Genomic DNA, 20,860 nt, shown 5'->3' on the forward strand with positions numbered 1-20,860 from the left:
GCTGAATTGTGTCTTTCCGAAATTCTTATGTTGAAGTCCCTCAGAAAGCAACTGTATTTGGACAGATGGCCTTTGTGAGGTAACTAAGGTGGAATGAGTGCATACGGGTGAACCCTCACCCAATATGGTGGATTTACCAGAAGATTAGGAAGCAGGTAGGCAGAGAGAGAAAATGGAGACTGAGGGAGAAGAGGACCATCTTCCGTCAAGGAGAGAGGTTCCTCAGAAGAAATCAATCCTGCTGATACCTTGATCTCAGACTTTTCACCTCCAGAATTGTGAGAAAGCAAACTTCTGTTGTTTAAACCCCCTAGACTGTGGTTCTTGTTATGGCTGCCAGAGAAGATGAAGGCAGAAATCTTTCAGTGTGCCCGGCACCTTGTGAGTCACGGCTCTTGTCTCCCTAGAGGGTAGTTGTGCTGGCCATATGGCTTACTCTTTAGTATCTCAGAGGTTTTTGGCACACAGAGAAACACCCACAATGATTTGAACTCTCCACAGATTGAACATTTAACCCATGATCTAAAATTTTATTAAATTACCTTACTTTAAACTGAAATTGCAAATCCAATATGATCAATTCTTTTGAAAACTTCAACACCTTCAATAGCAGGCAAAACACATAAGACAGCAAGACTTACTACAATATTTAACTTCAGACTATTCTAAATATCAAACACCATATGTTGAATTTATTTCTTCATTAAGTTTGTTTCGTATCTCCCTTGGATTATGAATGAATTTGTTTTGACATCTTCCTAATGTTCTAGTAATACAAGTTTGGTACCTTCTAGTTACAGTTCTCAACAGACCCCAAAACTCAGTTTCTGAATGCTTCATGATTCCTTGGTTGGGGCACAAAAATATTGTTTTTTCTCCCTAGGTGATTCAAATCCAACCGAATTGTTACAGTACTGAGCATGTGTTTCTTATTCTAAAACTTATTTGTTAGGTTACTTAGATTTTTTAAGTCCACTTCTTTTTCTAGATTTAAGTTTGTCACCAGAAGTTGGTGTTTGTCTCCAAAAATATGTTTTAGAACTCTTTTGGCCAAGATTACACAATGCATTGCTCTATACTGTAACAGGCTGATGTGGTCGATTAGGTTTATAAACATCAAGTGTGTCCTTATTGATGTTTTTATGACTATTCATGAAACCACTGGGATTTCATTCCCTGAAAGTTGAATCTCTCTGCTAAGCAAACCTTAACAGGATATTTGGGAAATTTATCACCTTGGAATTCATCACCAAGCCTGCTTTTTATTTTGCTATTGTTTAAGGCTATGGTTTTTCCAGTAGTCATGTATGGATGTGAGAGTTGGACTGTGAAGAAGGCTGAGCACCGAAGAATTGATGCTTCTGAACTGTGGTGTTGGAGAGGACTCTTGAGAGTCCCTTGGACTGCAAAGAGATCCAACCAGTCCATCCTGAAGGAGATCAGTCCTGGGTGTTCATTGGAAGGACTGATGTGGAAGCTGAAACTCCAATACTTTGGTCACCTCATACAAAGAGTTGACTGATTGGAAAAGACCCTGATGCTAGGAGGGATTGGGGGCAGGAGGAGAAGGGGACAACTGAGGATGAGATGGCTGGATGGCATCACTGACTCGATGGACGTGAGTCTGAGTGAACTCCGGGAGTTGGTGATGGACAGGGAGGCCTGGCGTGCTGCGATTCATGGGGTTGCAAAGAGTCAGACACGAATGAGCGACTGAACTGAACTGATACATATATCCCCTCCCTCTTGAATCTTTCTCCAACCCCACCCCCATCCCATCCCTCTGGCCATTACAGAGCACTGAGGGGGGCTCCCTGTGTTATACAGCAGCTTCCCACTAGCTGTGTACTGTACACAGGGTAGTGTATAAATCTCAGTGCTGCTCTCTCAGTTCATCCCACGCTCTTCGACCCCTGCTGTGTCCACACGTTCATCCTCTGTCTGCATCTTTCTTCCTGCCCTGAAATAGGCTCATCAGTACCATTTTTCTAGATTCCATATATATAGGAAGTATGGAGTCTTAACCACTGGACCACCAGGGAGTTCCATTAACCATTTTTAACTGTACAGCTCAGAGGTATTGGGTACATTTAGAGTGCTGTGCTACTACCATCACCACCATTCTTCCACAGAACTCTTCCTCTTGCAGAACTGAAACTCTGTACTGATTAAATAATAGCTTTTCATTTCCCTCCCCCCAACTCCAGTTAACTACTGTCCTGCTTTCTGTCTCTGAATTTGACAGCTCTAGGTACCTCATGTAAGTAGAAGGATGTATTATTTGTCCTTTTATAACTGACTTATTTTACTTAGGATAATATCCTCAAAGTTCATTGATACTGTAGGATTTCCTTCAGGAAATTCCTTACGTACGTTGTATGTATATATCACATATTGTTTATCCATTCAATCATTGATGAACAGGTGTTGCTTCCACCTTTTTGTAATCGTGAATACTGCTACTATGAACATGGGTGCACAAATATCTGTTTACGTTCCTTTCAGTTCTTTTGAGTACATACCCATAAGTAAAATTCCTGGATCATGTGATAAATCTATTTTTAATTTTTTGAGGAACTGCCATACTATTTTCCATAGTGACTACACCATTTTACATTTCCACCAACCAGTGCCCAAAAGTTACAATTTCCTGACAATCTTGCCAACATTTGTTTTTTAAATTGTAGCCATCCTAATGGGTATTAGATGGTAGACTGTAGTTTTAGTTTGCCTTTTCCTGGTGATTAAAGAAGTTGAGCACCTTTTCCTGTGGTTATTGACCTTGCGAACCATTTTTGTAAAGTGCACACTCAAATCTTTGCCAATATTTATCACAGGTGTCACTTAACATGAGTCTGGACAAGCCTGAAATGGCAAGGCAATGTGGGGCATTACCGTGGTCTTTGAGAGTCTTGTTATGTCCAAAATTAGCTGCCTACTATTTGTTTCTCCATAAAGGCGAGGGTACTGCAGGTGGTGGTGGTGATAATGTGGTGGTGGTAGTTTAGTTAGGAAGGTGTGTCCAACTTGCAGTCCCATGGACTACAGCCTGCCAGGCTTCTCTCTCCATGGGATTTCCCAGGCAAGAGTACTGGAGTGGGTTGCCATTTCCTTCTCTGGGGGATCTTCCCGACCCAGGGATTAAACCCACATTTCCTTCATTAGCAGGTGGATTCTTTACCGATTGAGCCACCAGGGATGCCAATGTTCTTTAAATACCAAATGATATTTTAAAAACACGCATATATTTTTAATTTTTTGATGTATAGTTGGTTTATAAAGTATTAGTTTCAGGTGTACAGTAAAGTGATTCAGTTATACACATATGTGTGTGTATGTATGTATGTGTGTGTGTATATATATATATATATATATATATATATATATATTCTTTTTCAGATTCTTTTCCATTATAGGCTGTTGCAAGATATTGAACATAGTTCCCTATGCTACACAGCAGGTCCTTGTTGCTTATTTTCAGTAGTGTGTATCTGTTAATCTAAAACTCCTAATTTATCTCTTCCTACATATTTTAATATTCACTTTAAGAGCTACTCTTAAATGTAATGCATAATTGTTTAATTTACATTTTTAGTTCTCTGTTCATCAGTATGTTTGTAGACCCAGAAACATTTTCCCTAGAAGTGAAATCAGAGCTTTACTAGAGAAGACCAACCACAAAAATTTAAAGCCTCCTTTTAATACTATTTGGGGAAGGCTATCTATTTAATTAAATTAAATTTCATTGCTTGCCTTCTGGGACCGAGATCAAGAAAAATTAGATGTGTTATCTCTTTGGGGAGGATTGTGCCGGAGTGCCTGCATCTCTCTCACATATCAGATAACAAGATGGCCAGTGCTCCTATAGGCCTGGCCCTCTTCCCCTGGAATTCTACAACCCACCCCTCAAACTCAAGCACAATTTCCTTGGAATGAGATGCTTCAGCTATGATTCAAGAATCTTCTTTTTGCACGTGGTAGATCAGAGAGCTCAAATACTTTGGCCACCTGATGCAAAGAACCAACTCATTGGAAAAGACCCTGATGCTGGGAGATATAGAAGGCAGGAGGAGAAGGGGACGATAGAGGATGAGATGGTTGGATGGCATCACCAACTCAATGGACATGAGTTTGAGCAAGCTCTGGGAGATGGTGAAGGACAGGGAAGCCTGGCGTGCAGCAGTCTATGGGGTTGCAAAGAGTCAGAAACAACTGAACAACAACAGAAAAATCAGAGAAAATGAATCAAAACTCTTAGGGAGTTCTGTGTGACAGAATTTGTGTGAGGAGCTTGTGTGACATTTAGGAAAGGACATGAATCCTTGAAGCCTCCAGGGCGCAATTTAATGTAGGACTGCAACAAAACTGGTAGAGCAATTCCCCATGATATGGCCAGTCCAGTGCAATTCCCCATGATATGGCCAGTCCAGTCACTATTACTACAGGGATGCAGCAACTAAAGCATTTCCTCAAATGCTTAGCTCATAATGGAAAAATGACATTGGATAAACCTTAAGGACCTGAGGTGGCCTAGGAAAACAGATGTTCTGGTGAGCAAAGGGTTTAACTGCACTTAACAGAGGCTGATTATATAGCAGCTTAACCAAGTAAGGAATTCATTTGTCCAATGTGACAAGAACCTGGGGTCAGCGGTGCAAGGCTGGTGAAGCACTTGAGAAAGCAGGTCCCTTCTCCCCAGCTGCTCCACCATCCTCAGCATAGTCACAAATGGCTGCCTTACCTCAGCACTGCATCATCACCATCTGGACCAGTGGGAAGGCAGGCTAAAGGCAGAAAGCTTATACTGGCCTTTTTTTTTTCTTTTTTTTTAACTTATCAGGGAGAAAGCAGTTTTCCATTAGACAATTTTTGGCCAGTGGAGGACTGGATGCTCACCAAACTTTTGGAATTATTTAAAATTAAATTGTTACCTCCCACTCCCACCCCAAGTAAATTTATGATTCTGTTAGCAAGAAAGAACACGAGAAACTGGTAATATCTAGCCCATTAGATTAACGGAATTGTCATACTTTGTATTTTAAATTTTGCTGTTAGACACCTTTCTACAAATGTGTTTATCATTCCCATGCCTTTGAAAGCTCACCATCAGACAAATCACAACTAAATTTTCTTTCTTTCTCAACTTATTTGATTTTTCGAAAAGAAAGGATAACTTAAGATACATCTACTTGAATGACTACATTGTCAGTACTACTGCAAGCACTTCACAAAAAAGTGTCCAAATGACTAACATTTGAAAGAGATGCTCACCATTTGCCATTAGGAATATGCAGATTAAAGCCATAATAAATTGCCATTACATACACAGTAAAATGTTTAAAATTAAAAAGATATAATACCAAATGTTGGTGAAGATGTGGAGTAACTGAAACTTTCATACATTGCTAGTACCAGGATAAAACCTCTTCAGGTCATAGTTTCTAGTGACCTTAAACCTATGAGCAGTCCTGTTCCTAGGCATGTGCTCACCAAAACACATGCACAGAAAAGTTAATATTCATAATAGCAAAAACCTAGGAACTAACCAAATGCACACGGACAGTGTAAGGAATAAATAAATGATGATATAGTCACATAATGGCATACAGCAGTGAGAATGAGCAAACTACAATTCCATGCAAAAATATGGATGACTCTCACAAGCATTCGAGGGAAAGAAGCCAGAAAGAGTCACCGAAAAGGACCTACTGTGTAAGTATACTTTTATCTAAAGTTCAGAAATAGGCAAAATTATCCTGAGTTCTGAAAAGTCATAAAAGTAGTTAAAATCCTGAGAAGAGTAGTACTTAACATGAACAAGAAGAGAATTCTAGGGCTTCTGATATTGTTTCTTGATCTAGGTGTGGGTTAACCAGTTGAGTTCACTTGCTGAAAATCATCATGGTATGCATTTATGATTGGTTCTCTTTTCTGTATGTATCTTATACTGCAGTAAAAAAGTGAAAAAATGATAATCATACACTGCTATTATAATGAAGGTTTCCAGTCTTTTGTCTAAGGCCAATTCTTCTCCCTATACTTCAAGTTTTTAAGGCATTCACCTATGGATTTTGGGATGTTATTTATGAAGTTGAGAATCATTACAGCACAAGGTGTTTCTTTTTACATTAAAAAATGAAGTATAGTTGACTTATAATGTTGTGATAGTTTTAGATAAACAGCAGTGATGCTGATATATATATATATGCACATATATACTTTTCAAGATTCTTTTCAATTTATAGATTATGAAATATTGAATATAGTTTCCTGTGCCATACAGTAGGATTTTGTCTGTTTTATATACAGTGGTGTGTATCTGTTAACCCCAAATTCCCAGTTTACCCCTTTCCCCCTTTTCGTAACCATAAATTTGTTTTCTATGTCTGTGTGTATTTCTGTTTCATAAATAAGTCCTTTCCTATCATTTTGGGGATTCCATATATGTCATATCACATGATGTTTGAGTACCTTTCAACCCTTCTCTTATTTGATTTCTAGGTCAAGGGGGCCTTAGGAAGCATCACTATGAACAAAACTAGTGGAGACGAAGGAATTTCAGCTGAGCTGTTTCTAAATTCTAAAAGATGATGCTGTTAAAGTACTGCACTTATTATGCAAGCAAATTTGGAAAACTCAGCAGTGGCCACAGGACTGGAAAAGGTCAGTTTTCATTCCAGTCCCAAAGAAGTAAAAGTGAAGTCGCTCAGTCGTGTCCGACTCTTAGTGACCCCATGGACTGCAGCCTACCAGGCTCCTCTGTCCATGGGATTTTCCAGGCAAGAGTCCTGGAGTGGGGTACCACTGCTTTCTCCTAATCCCAAAGAAAGGCAATGCCAAAAAATGTTCACACTACTGCACAACTGCACTCATCTCACACGCTAGCAAATGCTCAAAATTCTCCAAGTGAGGCTTCAACAGTACATGAACCATGAACTTCCAGATGTTTAAGCTGGATTTAGAAAAGGCAGAGGAACCAGAAATCAAATTGCCAACATCCACTGGACCATTGAAAAAGCAAGAAAATTCCAGAAAAATATCTACTTCTGCTTTATTGACTATGCCAAAGCCTTTGACTGTGGGATCACAACAAACTGTGGAAAATTCTTCATGAGATGGGAATACCAGACCACCTTACCTGCCTCCTGAGAAATCTGTATGGAGATAAAGAAGCAACAGAAACAGACATGGAACAGCAGACTGGTTCCAAATTGGGAAATGAATACATCAAGGCTGTATACTGTCACCCTATTTAACTTATATGCAGAGTACATCATGAGAAACGCTGGTCTGGTGGAAGCACAAGCTGGAATCAAGATTGCTGGAAGAAATATCAATAACCTTGGATATGCAGATGACACCACCCTTATGGCAGAAATCAAAGAGGAACTGAAGAGCCTCTTGATGAAAGTGAAAGAGGAGAGTGAAAAAGCTGGCTTAAAACTCAGCATTCAAAAAATGAATATCATGGCATTCAGTCCCATCACTTCATGGCAAATAGATGGGGAAACAAAGGAAACAGTGAGAGAGTTTATTTTCTTGGGCTCCAAAATCACTGCAGATGGCGACTGCAACCATGAAATTAAAAGATGCTTGCTCCTTGGAAGAAAAGCTTTGACCAACCAGGATAGCATATTAAAAAGCAGAGATATTACTTTGCCAACAAAGGTCCATCTAGTTAAACTATGATTTTTCCAGAAGTCATATATGGATGTGAGAGATGGACCATAAAGAAAGCTGAACACCGAAGAACTGTAGATTTTGAACTGTGGTGTTGGAGAAGACTCTTGAGAGTCCCTTGGACAGCAAAGAGATCCAACCAGGCAATCCTAGAGGAGATCAGTCCTGAATATTCATTTGAAGGACTGATGCTGAAGCTGAAGCTCCAATACTTTGGCCACCTGATGGGAAAAACTGACTCATTAGAAAAGACCCTGATGCTGGGAAAGATTGAAGGCAGGAGGAGAAGGGGATGACAGAATGAGATGGCTGGATGGCATCACTGACTCGATGGACATGGATTTGAGTAGGCTCCAGGAGTTGATGATGGACAGGGAAGCCTGGCATGCTGCAGCCCATGGGGTCACAAAGAGTCAGACATAACTGAGTGAATTGAACTGAAGCATCTGTTCAAATAATAGCATTATGAAGAGGGGTGACCAGACTTAAAGTGTTTTAAGGTCCTTGGATTATTTGGTTGGAGTATATTATTTAATTTAAAGTTTTATTCTATTAAATAAGCATGGTAAAATTTCAGTGTAACACTAAAAGAATAGAAAATGAACATATGAGTTCCACACGAATAAAAAAAATTAAATAGTATGCACATTAGACAAAAAGATAAAATGTAGCTAAGTGAATATAAAAGGAGACATTAAAATTTAAGGACAGAGGAATTGAGAGTAAGAGAGGGAGAGGAAAGAGGAGGGAGGACCAGGAGGAAGAGAAAGGAGGAGAGGGAGGCAAAAGGGAGGCAGGAGAGAGGAGGGAGATAAGAAGGATATAGTAGATAAACATCAATAAATGGAGAGCAGGGGACTTCCCTGGTGGCCCAGTGGTTAGGAATCTGACTGCCAATGCACTGGACATGGGCTGGATCCCTGATCTGGAACGATCACTCATGCCACAAAGCAATTAAGCCTGTGTGCTACAACTACTGAGCTTGCACCTTAGAGCCTGTGCACCTGAGTTTGCCTGTACTGTGCAACAAGAGAAGTCACCGCCAACGAGAAGCCTGCACACCACAACTAGAGAGTAACACCCCCTCCCCAACTACAGAAAGCCCACGCACAGCAGCGAAGTCCCAGGACAGCCAAAATTAAATTCAAAAACAAAAAGGACAGCGTAACATAGTTTAATATCTGACAAAATAGACTTTACCCAGGACATGACTCAGGGACTAAATAACAATATATAACTGAATCATTTTGCTGTATACCAGAAACTAACACAACATTGTAAATCAATTATGCTTCAATTAAAAAAGATTTTACGACAAAAAACAATACTGGTAATAAAGAAGGCCATTGTGCTCAGTTGTGTCTGACTCTTTTGAAACCCCTTGAACTGTATAGCCCACCCAGGCTTCTCTGTCCATGGAATTTTCCAGGCAAGAATACTGGAGTGGGTTGCCACTTCTTCCTCCAGGGGATCTTCGCAACCCAGGAATCAAACCCACATCTCTTATGTCTCCTGAACTCGCAGGTAGATACTTTGCCATTAGCACTACCTGGGAAGCCCTAAAGAGGGATATTACTTGAAAATTCAGTTTATCAGAATGGCAATATAATGTTAATTTGTATTAAAAAACCTACAGCTAGTAAAAAAAAAATTCATAGTTTCAGGGTAAAATTGACAAATCCAGAATTGTAGGTACTCCTTGTTCTTAACTGTAAAAATCATAAAACAAGTGAATAGATTTAAAAGATAACATTTGTATTGCTTGTGGCATTAATGGTGATTTTGTTCCATTTTCTGAACTTTCTTGATTGTTGTGACAATTTTATAATTAAAACACCTTTGAAGAAAACCAAGTGTGGAAGTCAAAATCCTAATTGAGGACTTGAGGTGGGTCTAGTTTTTATTATTAGAGTTTTACTGTATTGGGGTTAGTTCTATAGCCCTTACCCCAATGTTTATCAGGTTCAGTCACTCAGTCGTGTCCAACTCTTTGCAACCCTATGGACTGCAGCACGCCAGGCCTCCCTGTCGATCACCAACTCCCAGAGTTGACTCAAACTCATGTCCATTGAGTTGGTGATGCCATCCAACCATCTCATCCTCTGTCGTCCCTTTCTCCTCCCGCCTTTAATCTTTACCAGCGCCTTGAATGTTTCCCAGCGCCTTGAATGTTTCCCAGCATCATGGTCTTTTCAAATGAGTCAGTTCTTCACATCAGCTGGCCAAAGTACTGGAGTTTCAGTTTCAGGATCAGTCCTTCCAATGAATATTCAGGACTGATTTCCTTTAGGATGTACTGGTTGGATCTCCTTGCTGCCCAAGAGTCTTTGCCAACACCACAGTTATCAGGTTGGATACATCTTAATTTCAACTTGTTTCTTTGTGTTTCGGTAAAAAGTCAAAAGATTTTTTTACATGTGGACATAAATGGCTCAGGCACTCCTTGACTGTACATTAAATATGACTTACCACAGTTATTATTACCTCTTATTCTAAATAAGAATACAATATTTTGGAAACAATGCATAATAATGCATTCCACATTTAAATATGCTACAACTGATTGTTATTAGCTACTTCTGGATATCTGTTTCAACAACAACGGTTTTATTTTCCTTTGGTTCTGCCCAGACATCACTATTAATCAATTACCCAAAATAAAAGCAGAGAAAGATACAAATTGATACTTTTTCTCATATTGAGACTCTCTTGGACTTATATTGCAATTCTTAAAACAGTGTTCAACATCTACTTATGCCTTTTGAAACACCTTGTGGTAAGCAACAGTTAAATGAGATAGGAACAGATCACTGTATACAAACAGAAAATAAGGCACCCATGCTCTGAGGCTTGTTCTAAAGAAAAAGGGCATTAGGAGTCTTTTATTATAATATCAAAAAGAGACAGTAAATAGACTCTTCGAATGCATCATCTCAAAATCTAAACTGTAAAACCTGTATTATACAAGTTTATTTTTCATAGTTTTCTACTTTATTTTTTATTTTTATTCTCCAGGGGTCAGGAAGATCCCCTGGAGGAGGAATTCTGTGTGCAATACTGGGATAGAAATGACACCGTTTGAAAAATAAAACAGTAATTTTAGGTTTGTATTTTGAAAAATATTAAAAAATAATAAGAATTTTAAAGTATTTTGTTTTACCCAATGTGTTTTGGAATCTTTTGAGATTTGAATATGCAGAATATTCAGTTGACTTAACTCTTGCTGTTTAGACAATAAAAGAACAAGAATTATTTGCATTGCTTTGCTATATGAAGAAAATAGTGTAAAAATTAAATCTTAACAACTTCAAATAAAACTTCATTGTAGATTAACAAATAAGTCAATTTCAACTTCAAACTATCATTTTATTTTTCTTTTTTCGTTACCTTTGTTTACTGTTTAAGTTTACTGAATTACAACCTGTATAAAGAGCACAAATAAGTGTACAGCTTAATGAATTCTTACATTGGCACTGTGCTACCAGCACAGTGTATCATTAACTTTGAGGCTGATAAACTGGTAAAACTGAAGGGTTAAAACCATCAACGACCACCACACACACACAAAAAGTAGTAAACAAGAATGAGTCAGTGTAACTAAATCAGGTGGGCGGCACATTTGCAAAGATGAAACAAGTTTGGCGCACATTTTACAGCACATAGGTTCTATGTATCATCAGAACCTGAGAGAATACATTATCTCAGTCTGATAGGAGCCTGACTTGGGAGTTCCTTACTGTGATTTCCCCTCCTTGCCGCTAAGAATTGTACATTTCAAAGCAAACATCAGAAAAAATACAAAACGTCAGAAGCAATTAGATTACGTAGCAACGTTTTTATCTTCTTTCCTGAGCAATATCTGTGGAATCCTCCTTGTCACTAATTGTGACCTTACATGATAACTTTAAAATTGAAAATCAACTTTTTCAAAAACGCTTTGAGACGCTCTCTTCCCTTCACTGACAGATCGTTTAGTTCATTTAAAATCGAAATTGTGGGAAGTCTCCTAATCCTTTGCATAGTCATAACGTCCAGCGGTTACTAAAGACCACGCAATATTCACAGGGACTCTACCCATGTTTTACCACCTAAATACAAGCCATTCTCCGATCTGGGTCCCGAAATTAGTTTAGCTTTTGAGAGTAGAAATACTAACATGTTCATACAACGAACCCGTTCTTAGATTTTTAAATTCTTTATATATTCAGATTTCTTCGACCCACCAGTAATATTCCGTTACCAACCAATAGTTTTACATTGCTCGCTATTTGTTTCCTTCGGAATTTACGAGCAATTTAGCCGCTTTAAGACAGGGGAAGAGAGGATCTTCCTATCAAGGAACCCACACAATGAGAGGCCTTTGGTACCCAAATGAAGCAACAATGAAAGACCAGCAAAGCTCAGAAATGTTCCTGAAAGCCAAGAATGCCACTCTGATTTCAGATTGCTGGAGCGCGCCCGCCTGGTAGCCTTTGTGGCCGAGAGGTCCAGAGAAGAGGGTCCCACTGAGGATGCCTAAGATGATAGTGGCCGACTCTGCTACCCGCCCGCCGGGACCACAAAGAGGAGTTAACGCTCCGCATCCCGTCACCAGGGCAACTCTGCAATCCGACACCGAGGCGCAAGATTCCGCATCCCGAGCCGCCGGCCGCAGGACCGAGGCGTTTCACAGCCCGGACGCGGGGACTCCGAGGCTCCCCAGACGCCGCCGTCCCAGGGGTACTGAGTGCAACTCGAGAGACGCCCTCTCCGTAGGCCCGGGGTCCGAGGCTCAGCCACCCTCAACCACCCGCCTCACTCAGACCTCGCCGGCCGCACGTGGCGCCGTGATTGCCCCGGGCAGTATCCCTCCGCGGCCGCGCCCCCGCTCAGTCTCCCCCTCCCTTCTCGGGACCCTCAGAGTCAGGGCGCCGCGGAAGGATCGCACGCACGCGCGCGCGCACGCCCCGCCGGAACGGCGGAGAGCTAAGGGAGCCACAGTGAGGAGTAGTCTCCAGCGCCGTCGCCGGCACTGCCGCTCCGCAGCCTGCCGCCGCTAGTTAATCAGCCCCGCGGTCGCGGGCGGGAGGGCGGCCGGGCCGGGCGCGCTCCGCGGCTTGTCCCTCACCGCCGTCCCCGCGTCCTCCCTCCGCAGCTCCTCGGGGAGGGGGGCGGTCGGTGCTTGCGCAGAGCCGCCTCCTCTCCGCCCCCGCCCCGCCTCCCCCCGCGCCGCCGCCGCCCGCGACCGCCGCCGTCGCCGCCGCTGCGCCTGCTGCTCCTTGCCGTCCCCGCTGCAGTGCGAAGGGCTCGAAGATGGCCGGTTGGCAGAGCTACGTGGATAACCTGATGTGCGATGGCTGCTGCCAGGAGGCCGCCATTGTCGGCTACTGCGACGCCAAATACGTCTGGGCAGCCACGGCCGGGGGCGTCTTCCAGAGCATTACGGTGAGGACCGGCGGGGACCTGGGTACCCGGCCCCGGACCCATGCGGGGCCGGCCGTGGGGGCGCCGCAGCGCGGGGCCGGACTCGGGCAGGGCCGCGCCGGCAGGTGTGAGGAGCGGCGGGCGCCGAGGATGCGGCTACCGGGCGGGCGGAGAGGCCGAGGCCCGGGGACGCCCCCTCGCCGGGGCTGCGCTGAGTGGCGGGGGCGGCGGCCGGGCTCGCCGGCGTTCCCACAGCTTGTCCGGATGAGGCTGGGGGAGGGGGTACGCACCGGTTCGTGGGTGGGGGGCCTTTTCCCTTTTCTCGCCCCCGCCCTGGGGTCCCCTGGAAGCCCTGAGGTTTGCTTTGTACATTCCCGGGTGGAAGCGGGGACCGGAGGAGCCGGGCTGGGGCGCGGGTCCTCGGGTGGTCTAGCCGCCCCTAGCTCCTCCGGTGACGGCGCGCCGCCCGCGCCGCGAGCTGTGGGAGGCGGCGGCTGCCCGGCCCCCAGGATCCTCGCGGCCACTTGGCGTAGATTTGCCGGTGTCCAGGCCTCTTGGGCTTGCGAGAAATGAACGCAGACAACGTAGGTGGATTCGTGAATCTCTGGCTCCATAGGATTTTTTTTTTTTAATTCTCCAAGATGGCGATCTGCCATTGATTTCTTTCCTATGGAGATTCATCGATATACCGTTATCCCCAATTACGCAACAGAGTTCTAAAAAAAGGGGGTGCTTGGGGCTTTCAATAATCTGCGAAGACCGAGGGGATGTTCAGTTCTCCAAGTCCCTCCCTCTTTAGTGATCTTCGTAAGGGAACTAATGCAGATTAATGCTTCCCGGTGCCTGATTTTCTTGTGACTTGGTGGTTTGACTCGGTTACCACATGTTTGGGGAATAACTGTCAATAAGCCCTCCGGTGCTGCTTTATTGTTTTGCCTCTTTCTGCACAAGGGTCTAAAATGGTGACATTATATCAAATACAGGACCATTCTCTTAATTTCCTACGCTTCACGCCCCCTTCCTATCAAATGCCAAAATTCAGGCCCCTTTACTATGGGTGCTACTAATTATTCTTGTACTGCTTAACATGGTTTAAGGTCTAACTGTGTAGAACTCCTGATCCAGGTACTTTCCGGCTCTCTGTTGCCGCAGTGGACTACAAATCTTACAGAGAATTGCCGTCTGGCGATCAACTTTTTTCCTGCAGTCCTCTTGTCTTTGTGTGTGAGTTCCCGCTGTTTGGCTGGGAAGATTGCGGGAGTGTGCTTGGAAATGGCTGGGGCCTGCTATGACTCTGCAGTTCTGATGGGGGCGACGCCTTCCTTCTTATTCATGGAATGTTAGAATGCACGTTTTCTCCTTTCCGGTTCTGGTCGCTACCTCAGTTTCTTTCCCACTCTCCCTCCATTTTCTCTGTTCTTTTATGGTTGCTTATTGCAGCGCCACAGACAGAATCCTCTTTGCATTTGCCCAGAAAGAAAACTGATTACTTAGGAGGGAGGGGAAGGAAAGTTGGAGAGGGAGTAGCAGCGAAAATAAAAGAGGAGGGAAATATGAATTTGGGGATGCGCTGAGATTCAGGGCTTGAAGTTCATACTAGGGGGGTATGTCAAGCTATTTGAAGCAGAGTAGATGTAACCAGATCTGCCAAGCATGGGCTTTGTTCCAGGAGACTTTCAAACAACTTTAAGTTTGATATGACAAGACTGTTACGTGATTGTGATAGGTAAGATTTTGTTGAAAGTTTCTGGGTGAATCTTTACCATTACATAAGCACTTCGGGTACCACCTGACTTGAAACAAGTTTATAAATAACTCTTAAGTTTGTAGTTTATCTAGTGTCATCTACTAACTGGAGATTCTTTGCATAGACTGGGCTTAGTTAACAGACCACTCTCTTAACTGTGAAATCTAATTAACTGATATAAAATGTCATCCCGTAAGATTAAGTTATTTTTTAGAAACGACTGAAACTTGGTTTTACATTAATGAAATGTGGATGTCTTGTAGTGGTAGTACAAACTTGACACTTTTCCTGTTATACCAGGACAAGAAATTAACTAAAACTTTTTGTTTTGTTTTCTCTCTCTCTCTTTTTTTTTTTTTTTTTTGTGGTTGGGGGCGGGGGCAGCCAGTAGAAATAGATATGATTGTAGGAAAAGACCGGGAAGGTTTCTTTACCAATGGTTTGACTCTTGGTGCAAAGAAGTGCTCAGTGATCAGAGATAGCCTATACGTGGATGGTGACTGCACAATGGACATCCGGACAAAGAGTCAAGGTGGGGAGCCAACATACAACGTTGCCGTCGGCAGAGCTGGTAGAGGTGAGTACAGTACCCTTTTGGTTAATAGTTGCAAGTCACATTACAACTTATTAAGCAGTTTCTTTAACATTTTGAATAAAGTGTTAGTCCATAATGGCTATTAAGGTGGTTTTTGTGAACTGCCGAGCACTGAAGGAGGCACTGCTTTAGATTCATTTGCTCTACAGCAGCTGCATATACAGCCTCACCTCTGAGATCCTGACTTTATGCTGAAAATAGAATATTAATATCAGTTCTTCAGTTCCAGCTTTAGTAAACTGAAAGTCTAAATTTGTCTCTTCTGTATGTATAACTGAACCACTTTACACTTGAAATTAAGTTAATCAACTATAATATAAAGTAAAAAGTTAAAAAATAAAATCACTTTGTTCCTCAACTGCTAATTATTCAGATTGTTAAATCATTCAAATTGGTTATTTTAGTCCCTCTGGATTTTTGACTTTTGAATGTCTTCCTTTTCTTTCTTGCTCACATTTTAGTCATTCACTATTCAGCATAAAAAATGAAAAATTTCTATTGGCTTCCATTTCTATCAGAAACATTGCTGGAGAAGAGAGAAATAATTAGAATGAGGGCTTTGGAGTAAGTTTTGCACTTATGAAATATTTTGAAAGACTATATGTGCCTGATTTATTTGAAAAATAGGAAATTATATTTCATTTATATACTGATCCAGAACTTCTTGTGTTTCCTATCATCAACATTGCAGAAATTCTTACTGTACTAAATAATGAGATTTATTATGACATCTAATTGGTTTAAAAATACATTTAAATGTGTTAACCTGTGAAAATGTTTTGTAAATAAAGAAGGCTGGTGTAGCCTAATAGAGCAGATTTGGCCCATGTAATGTTAAGACCAAATCTACCATGTGAAGAAACTTGAAGCTACTGTGAGCTGCAGTGGGCCTGCCAACTCCCAGGACTGTCCTAAAGGTTCCTCCTGTTCTGCTGTGCATTGCTACGTATAAGTATTTCTCTGTAGGAAAATTAGATGGCTGTGAAATAGGAGATAAATCTCAAAAAAATAGCTGAGCTCAGATAAATATACTAAAAAGAAGCATCAACCATGTGACATAAAACCAGAATGTTTTTGTGCCACACTGCACTACTGACATCTAGTGGCAATAAATATAAAATCTGATATACACATACACATATTTTGAGGATAGACCTTTGAACTATATCATGGAAAAACCTGTTGTTGGAAATAATAAATTTATTTTAGGGTTTTATACTCAATTAAAAACAAAGCTAACAGTGAGGATATCAGTAAGCACAGACCTTCAGAACTTTTCATTTGGGCTCTTCTGAATGGCACTGAAAATGCTATTTAAAATTCAGTCTTGGTTTTTCTCTGGAAGTAATACACATTTAGCCTCACTGGTAAGACTTAACAGTTTGTACTTAAGCAGTTAAATTTGGGAAGAATTTTATAAGTGAGTTTTTAAAAATTTATTTTGGGGGGACCAGTCTAATGTGTATTTGTCATGCTAATCAGAAGTTTGGGATGTCCATAAAAGGAATGCCATTTGCAGCAATATGAATGGACCTAGAGATTATACTAAGTAATAAAAGTCAGACAGAAATATAAATCGCCTATATGTGGAATCTTAAAAAAAATTATACAAAGGCATTTATTTATAAAACACAAACATTCACACACTTAGAAAACAAACTAACGGTTACCAAAGGGGAAAAGTTGGGGAAGAGGGATAAATTATAAGTTTGAGAGTAACAAATACACACTACTATATATAAAGTAAACAGATCTACACAGGGAACTCTACTCAATATTAATAACCTAAATGGGAAAAAAATCTGAAAAACAATACACACATACATGTGTATAACCAATCACTTTTCTATGAAGCTAACACAGCATTTGTAAATCAACTATACTCCAGTATTTAAAAAAAAAAAAAAGATAAACAGTCACACTCTTTTCCCCCTAGCTAGTGTAAAGATACTGTTATAGAGCACTGCAGCTGTACTGATTGGACTTCCAAGATGCAGTTAATAGTCAAAATGTTTTCAGCATATTACTAGTTTGAAAGTTCTCCTTTTTGGAGACCTGGCTGACTTCAGTGCTTCGTTGTTCATGAAAAACTGACTTAATGTTAACTTATTAATCGGGGTTCTGTCTGCTAAAACTTATGTGACTCTCTTGATTAACACTTCTTTTGAAACACTTTTCTTCTTTCTCTTTCAGTCTTGGTCTTTGTAATGGGAAAAGAAGGGGTCCATGGAGGCGGATTGAATAAGAAGGCATACTCAATGGCAAAATACTTGAGAGACTCTGGGTTCTAGCTGCTAGGCAGACTGTTAAGTATTAGGGGAAAATTGCTCTTAAACTTTCCTAGCTGTAAGCTTGAGTCTTAATTCTGGAAATTTTATTAGCAATGCAGGGTGATGGGGTATGAACCTGTGTCTCCTTTGTATCCCTCTGTTGGTGGGGAAAGGTGTCTTTCTTTCTGCCCCCCCCCCTTAAATAATTCTGTTCACTTTTGTTTTGTTTCCTTGTGTACTCCAGCATTGGTTATAGTCATGGGAAAGGAAGGTGTCCACGGAGGCACACTTAACAAGAAAGCATATGAACTCGCTTTATACCTGAGGAGGTCTGATGTGTAAGCAGCCTCTCCCCATCTTCCTAGCAACTGTCTTCATCATCACCCCAATTATGGTCACAGAGCTACCTGATTATAGATGGTAGCTAATTTTTCTTTGCCTATTTTCTAATGTCACAATTCCTGTTTGCCCAGTGGATCATTTGTATGTTAACCACTGTATGTAACCAACCTTATCTGGCAACATAATTGCAGCACAATAATGATTTGCATGATACCTTGAAATTTGGGGGGAGGGGGCATGCCAACTTGGGCATCACTTTGTCTTAGCAATTAATGGGATATTGATTACTAAAATAAGTTAATATTAAGCAAGGTGCCGGTTGTACAATCTCTAATTTGATCAGTGTCTCTCAGCACTTTGAGCATTTACTTAGCTCATCTAGTCTTCCTTTCATAGCGCATGGTTGGGCGGAAAAAGTGCATGCATCTTTCCTTCACTCCTCTTTTCCCACCCCCTCCCTTTGCACATAGGTATTTGGTTTGCTTCCATCTTTTATGCAGTGCCTGGTTCATTTAACCAATTAATATCACTTTTGTTGATGAGCTATTGAGAGCTGCAGTAGTTTGCTTTTAGTATTGTTGTTGCACTTGAGTAGAGACAAACCTTTTATCACAGTGTCCACAGGACATACAAGTGCAACTGCAAAACAAGAGCAAAATGCACTTCCTCCCGTGACCTTATAGTAACCGTACTGATTGAATCCCAAGGGACATTCCATCATTGCAATAGCTCAGATTTTTGTTTCTGTCTTTTTCTTTGCACACCAGCTCTACTCTTTAGTAAAATTGTAAAAGGCTGCCATTATGGACATATTAGGTATCCCAACATAACCATCTGGAGTGTGTCCAGTTTGTTCTTCATAGGACCAACTTTTATTTGCAGCTTGAGTTTTTATATAAAGTTGCATTATTGTGGACTTGGCTGTCTTGTGATGAATTTTTTTCATATGTATTCTGTGCCATACTATTGTTAAAATGAACTGTTGCTATTGTGAGATGGATTTTAACTGACCTATTAAAGGTTTCTTTCGAATGGCACTACTTTAGGGACATTCTAGTATTTGCTTCTATTGTTTGGGCCTTGTGGATAATGTACAGATTTAAAAACAAATCTTGTTGCTGATTTGTCCATTTCTTTCCCTGCACTTTGTTACATCTGGGATACAGTCTAACTCATCTGATTTAATATGCATTTAAAAAAATGCCATAACTATTAAACACCTTGTTTACAGACAGATGAAATAAATTTATTCCAACCAAATACTCTAGACTCCTGTTATTCATATAAATTGTTAGCTTACTGTTACAGTTGATCTTTGACACAGTGGGAATATACTCTGCTGCAAGCATAAAATTTTTCAAAAACTTCAGCTGGTGGCCTATCCATTTCCTCTAGTATTATAAAGAAAATGAGTGCCTAGGAATTTATTTTTAATAAGCTTTGTTTGCCCTGTTAAAAATGGCTTATCATTTTGGGTGCATCTTCAGGCTTAATGAAGCAAAAATTGATTTATCCACTAGAAATTAAATACTTTTTTTTTGTTGCTGATGTTTTGATAATGAAAAATCTAGTGAGCCGTAAGGGTCCCAGTATCATGAAGGGTTTCTGCATTTGTGGATTCTTCTGTATTTGAACTGTCATACATATGACTTCTCTTGATTGGAGGCTGTGTTGGCAGGCTGCAGTCAGTCAGCTGGGACTCTCACATAAGAGAAGACATTCCTTAGGCAGCATAAAAGATAACTGGGATTGGGATGTCTGGCAGTTTCTGGCTATGGACTGACATGTTAACTATGACTATGTAATAGCCAAGTTTAATCCCAGAGGTCATAAGGTCTAGGAGATGTATTGAATTTTAGTAAATATGTTTTAAATACTATTGAGGTAAGTGATTATCATGAACAGTCAAGTGGAAGGTCCAAGCTCAAAACTTGGTGGGTCTAAGCAAAACTGGGGGACTGGTTATAACTCAGATTATGGGCTCTGGAATGCTACCCTGGAGATGAAGTTTCCAGAAGTCATTTTAGAAATAATCATTAGGTCAGTCTGATCCATTTTAAGTGGACTATATGCTACCCTTTGAGAAAGAGTGGGTTAAGGAATAGAAGTTAATCTCTTAAGATACACTGTGCATAACTAAAATTTTTTTGACAGTTGTTGTTATGAATTTGATTGGCCATACAGGGATGTAAAGGTATGGAAGATGTGGGATTTGGGGCTGCTGTGATAGTTAGGCACACCTGAGAAAGGTTAAAAAAAAAACTTCTTGATGTATTAAGATCCCTGTTAGGAACAAGAGGTCAGATGGAAATTTGGTGGTTGGGTTGTGATGGTTTATGATTTTATAGTAATGTAAATTTACACTTTGGGGTAACATTAGAAAGCAGTGACTAGACTTGTGAAACCCTCACTGAACGAACCTTTGAGTAGGTAAGGGGATGTGTCTGGTAGAGGTGTCGGTAGGGAGACTTGGGAAACCCTCCTGAACGAACCTCTGAGCAGGCAAGGGGATGTGTCTGTGGTAGAGGTGTGGGTAAGGAGGAGAAGGCAGTAGTTGTGTTGTGTTGCTTAATCCCGCAGTTGTGTCCAACTCTTTCAGACTCTGTCCATGGGGGATTCTCCAGGCAAGAATACTGGGGTGTGGGTTCCCATGCCCTCCTTCAGGGGATCTTTCCAACCCAGGGATCAAATCCCAGGTCTCCTGCATTGCAGGCGGATTATTTACCTCCTGAGCCACCAGAGAAGACACTAGATGGCAACTTTATCACTAAAATAATGAATGAAACTAGTCTTTGGCCCCCTTCCCATAATTTCTTTAGAAAA

The 20,860-nt window shown here is 41.1% G+C and overlaps 1 protein-coding gene across 2 annotated transcripts; it reads left to right on the forward strand.

The window, feature by feature from the left end:
- The first annotated feature begins 12,144 nt into the window (after positions 1-12,144).
- PFN2 (profilin 2) lies at positions 12,145-19,297 on the forward strand. Of its 2 annotated transcripts, none has more exons than XM_069562917.1 (3): positions 12,145-13,104; positions 15,215-15,407; positions 17,619-19,297. In XM_069562917.1, the coding sequence occupies exons 1-3, from the start codon at positions 12,973-12,975 to the stop codon at positions 17,714-17,716; spliced, it is 423 nt and encodes a 140-aa protein (XP_069419018.1). In that variant the 5' UTR covers positions 12,145-12,972; the 3' UTR covers positions 17,717-19,297. The 2 variants fall into 2 exon arrangements, with proteins under 2 accessions (XP_069419018.1, XP_069419024.1); XM_069562923.1 differs by having other exon boundaries at positions 17,940-19,297.
- The last annotated feature ends 1,563 nt before the right edge of the window (positions 19,298-20,860 follow it).

Source organism: Ovis canadensis, chromosome 1 (assembly GCF_042477335.2).
Source record: "Ovis canadensis isolate MfBH-ARS-UI-01 breed Bighorn chromosome 1, ARS-UI_OviCan_v2, whole genome shotgun sequence".
NCBI lineage: Eukaryota > Metazoa > Chordata > Mammalia > Artiodactyla > Bovidae > Ovis > Ovis canadensis.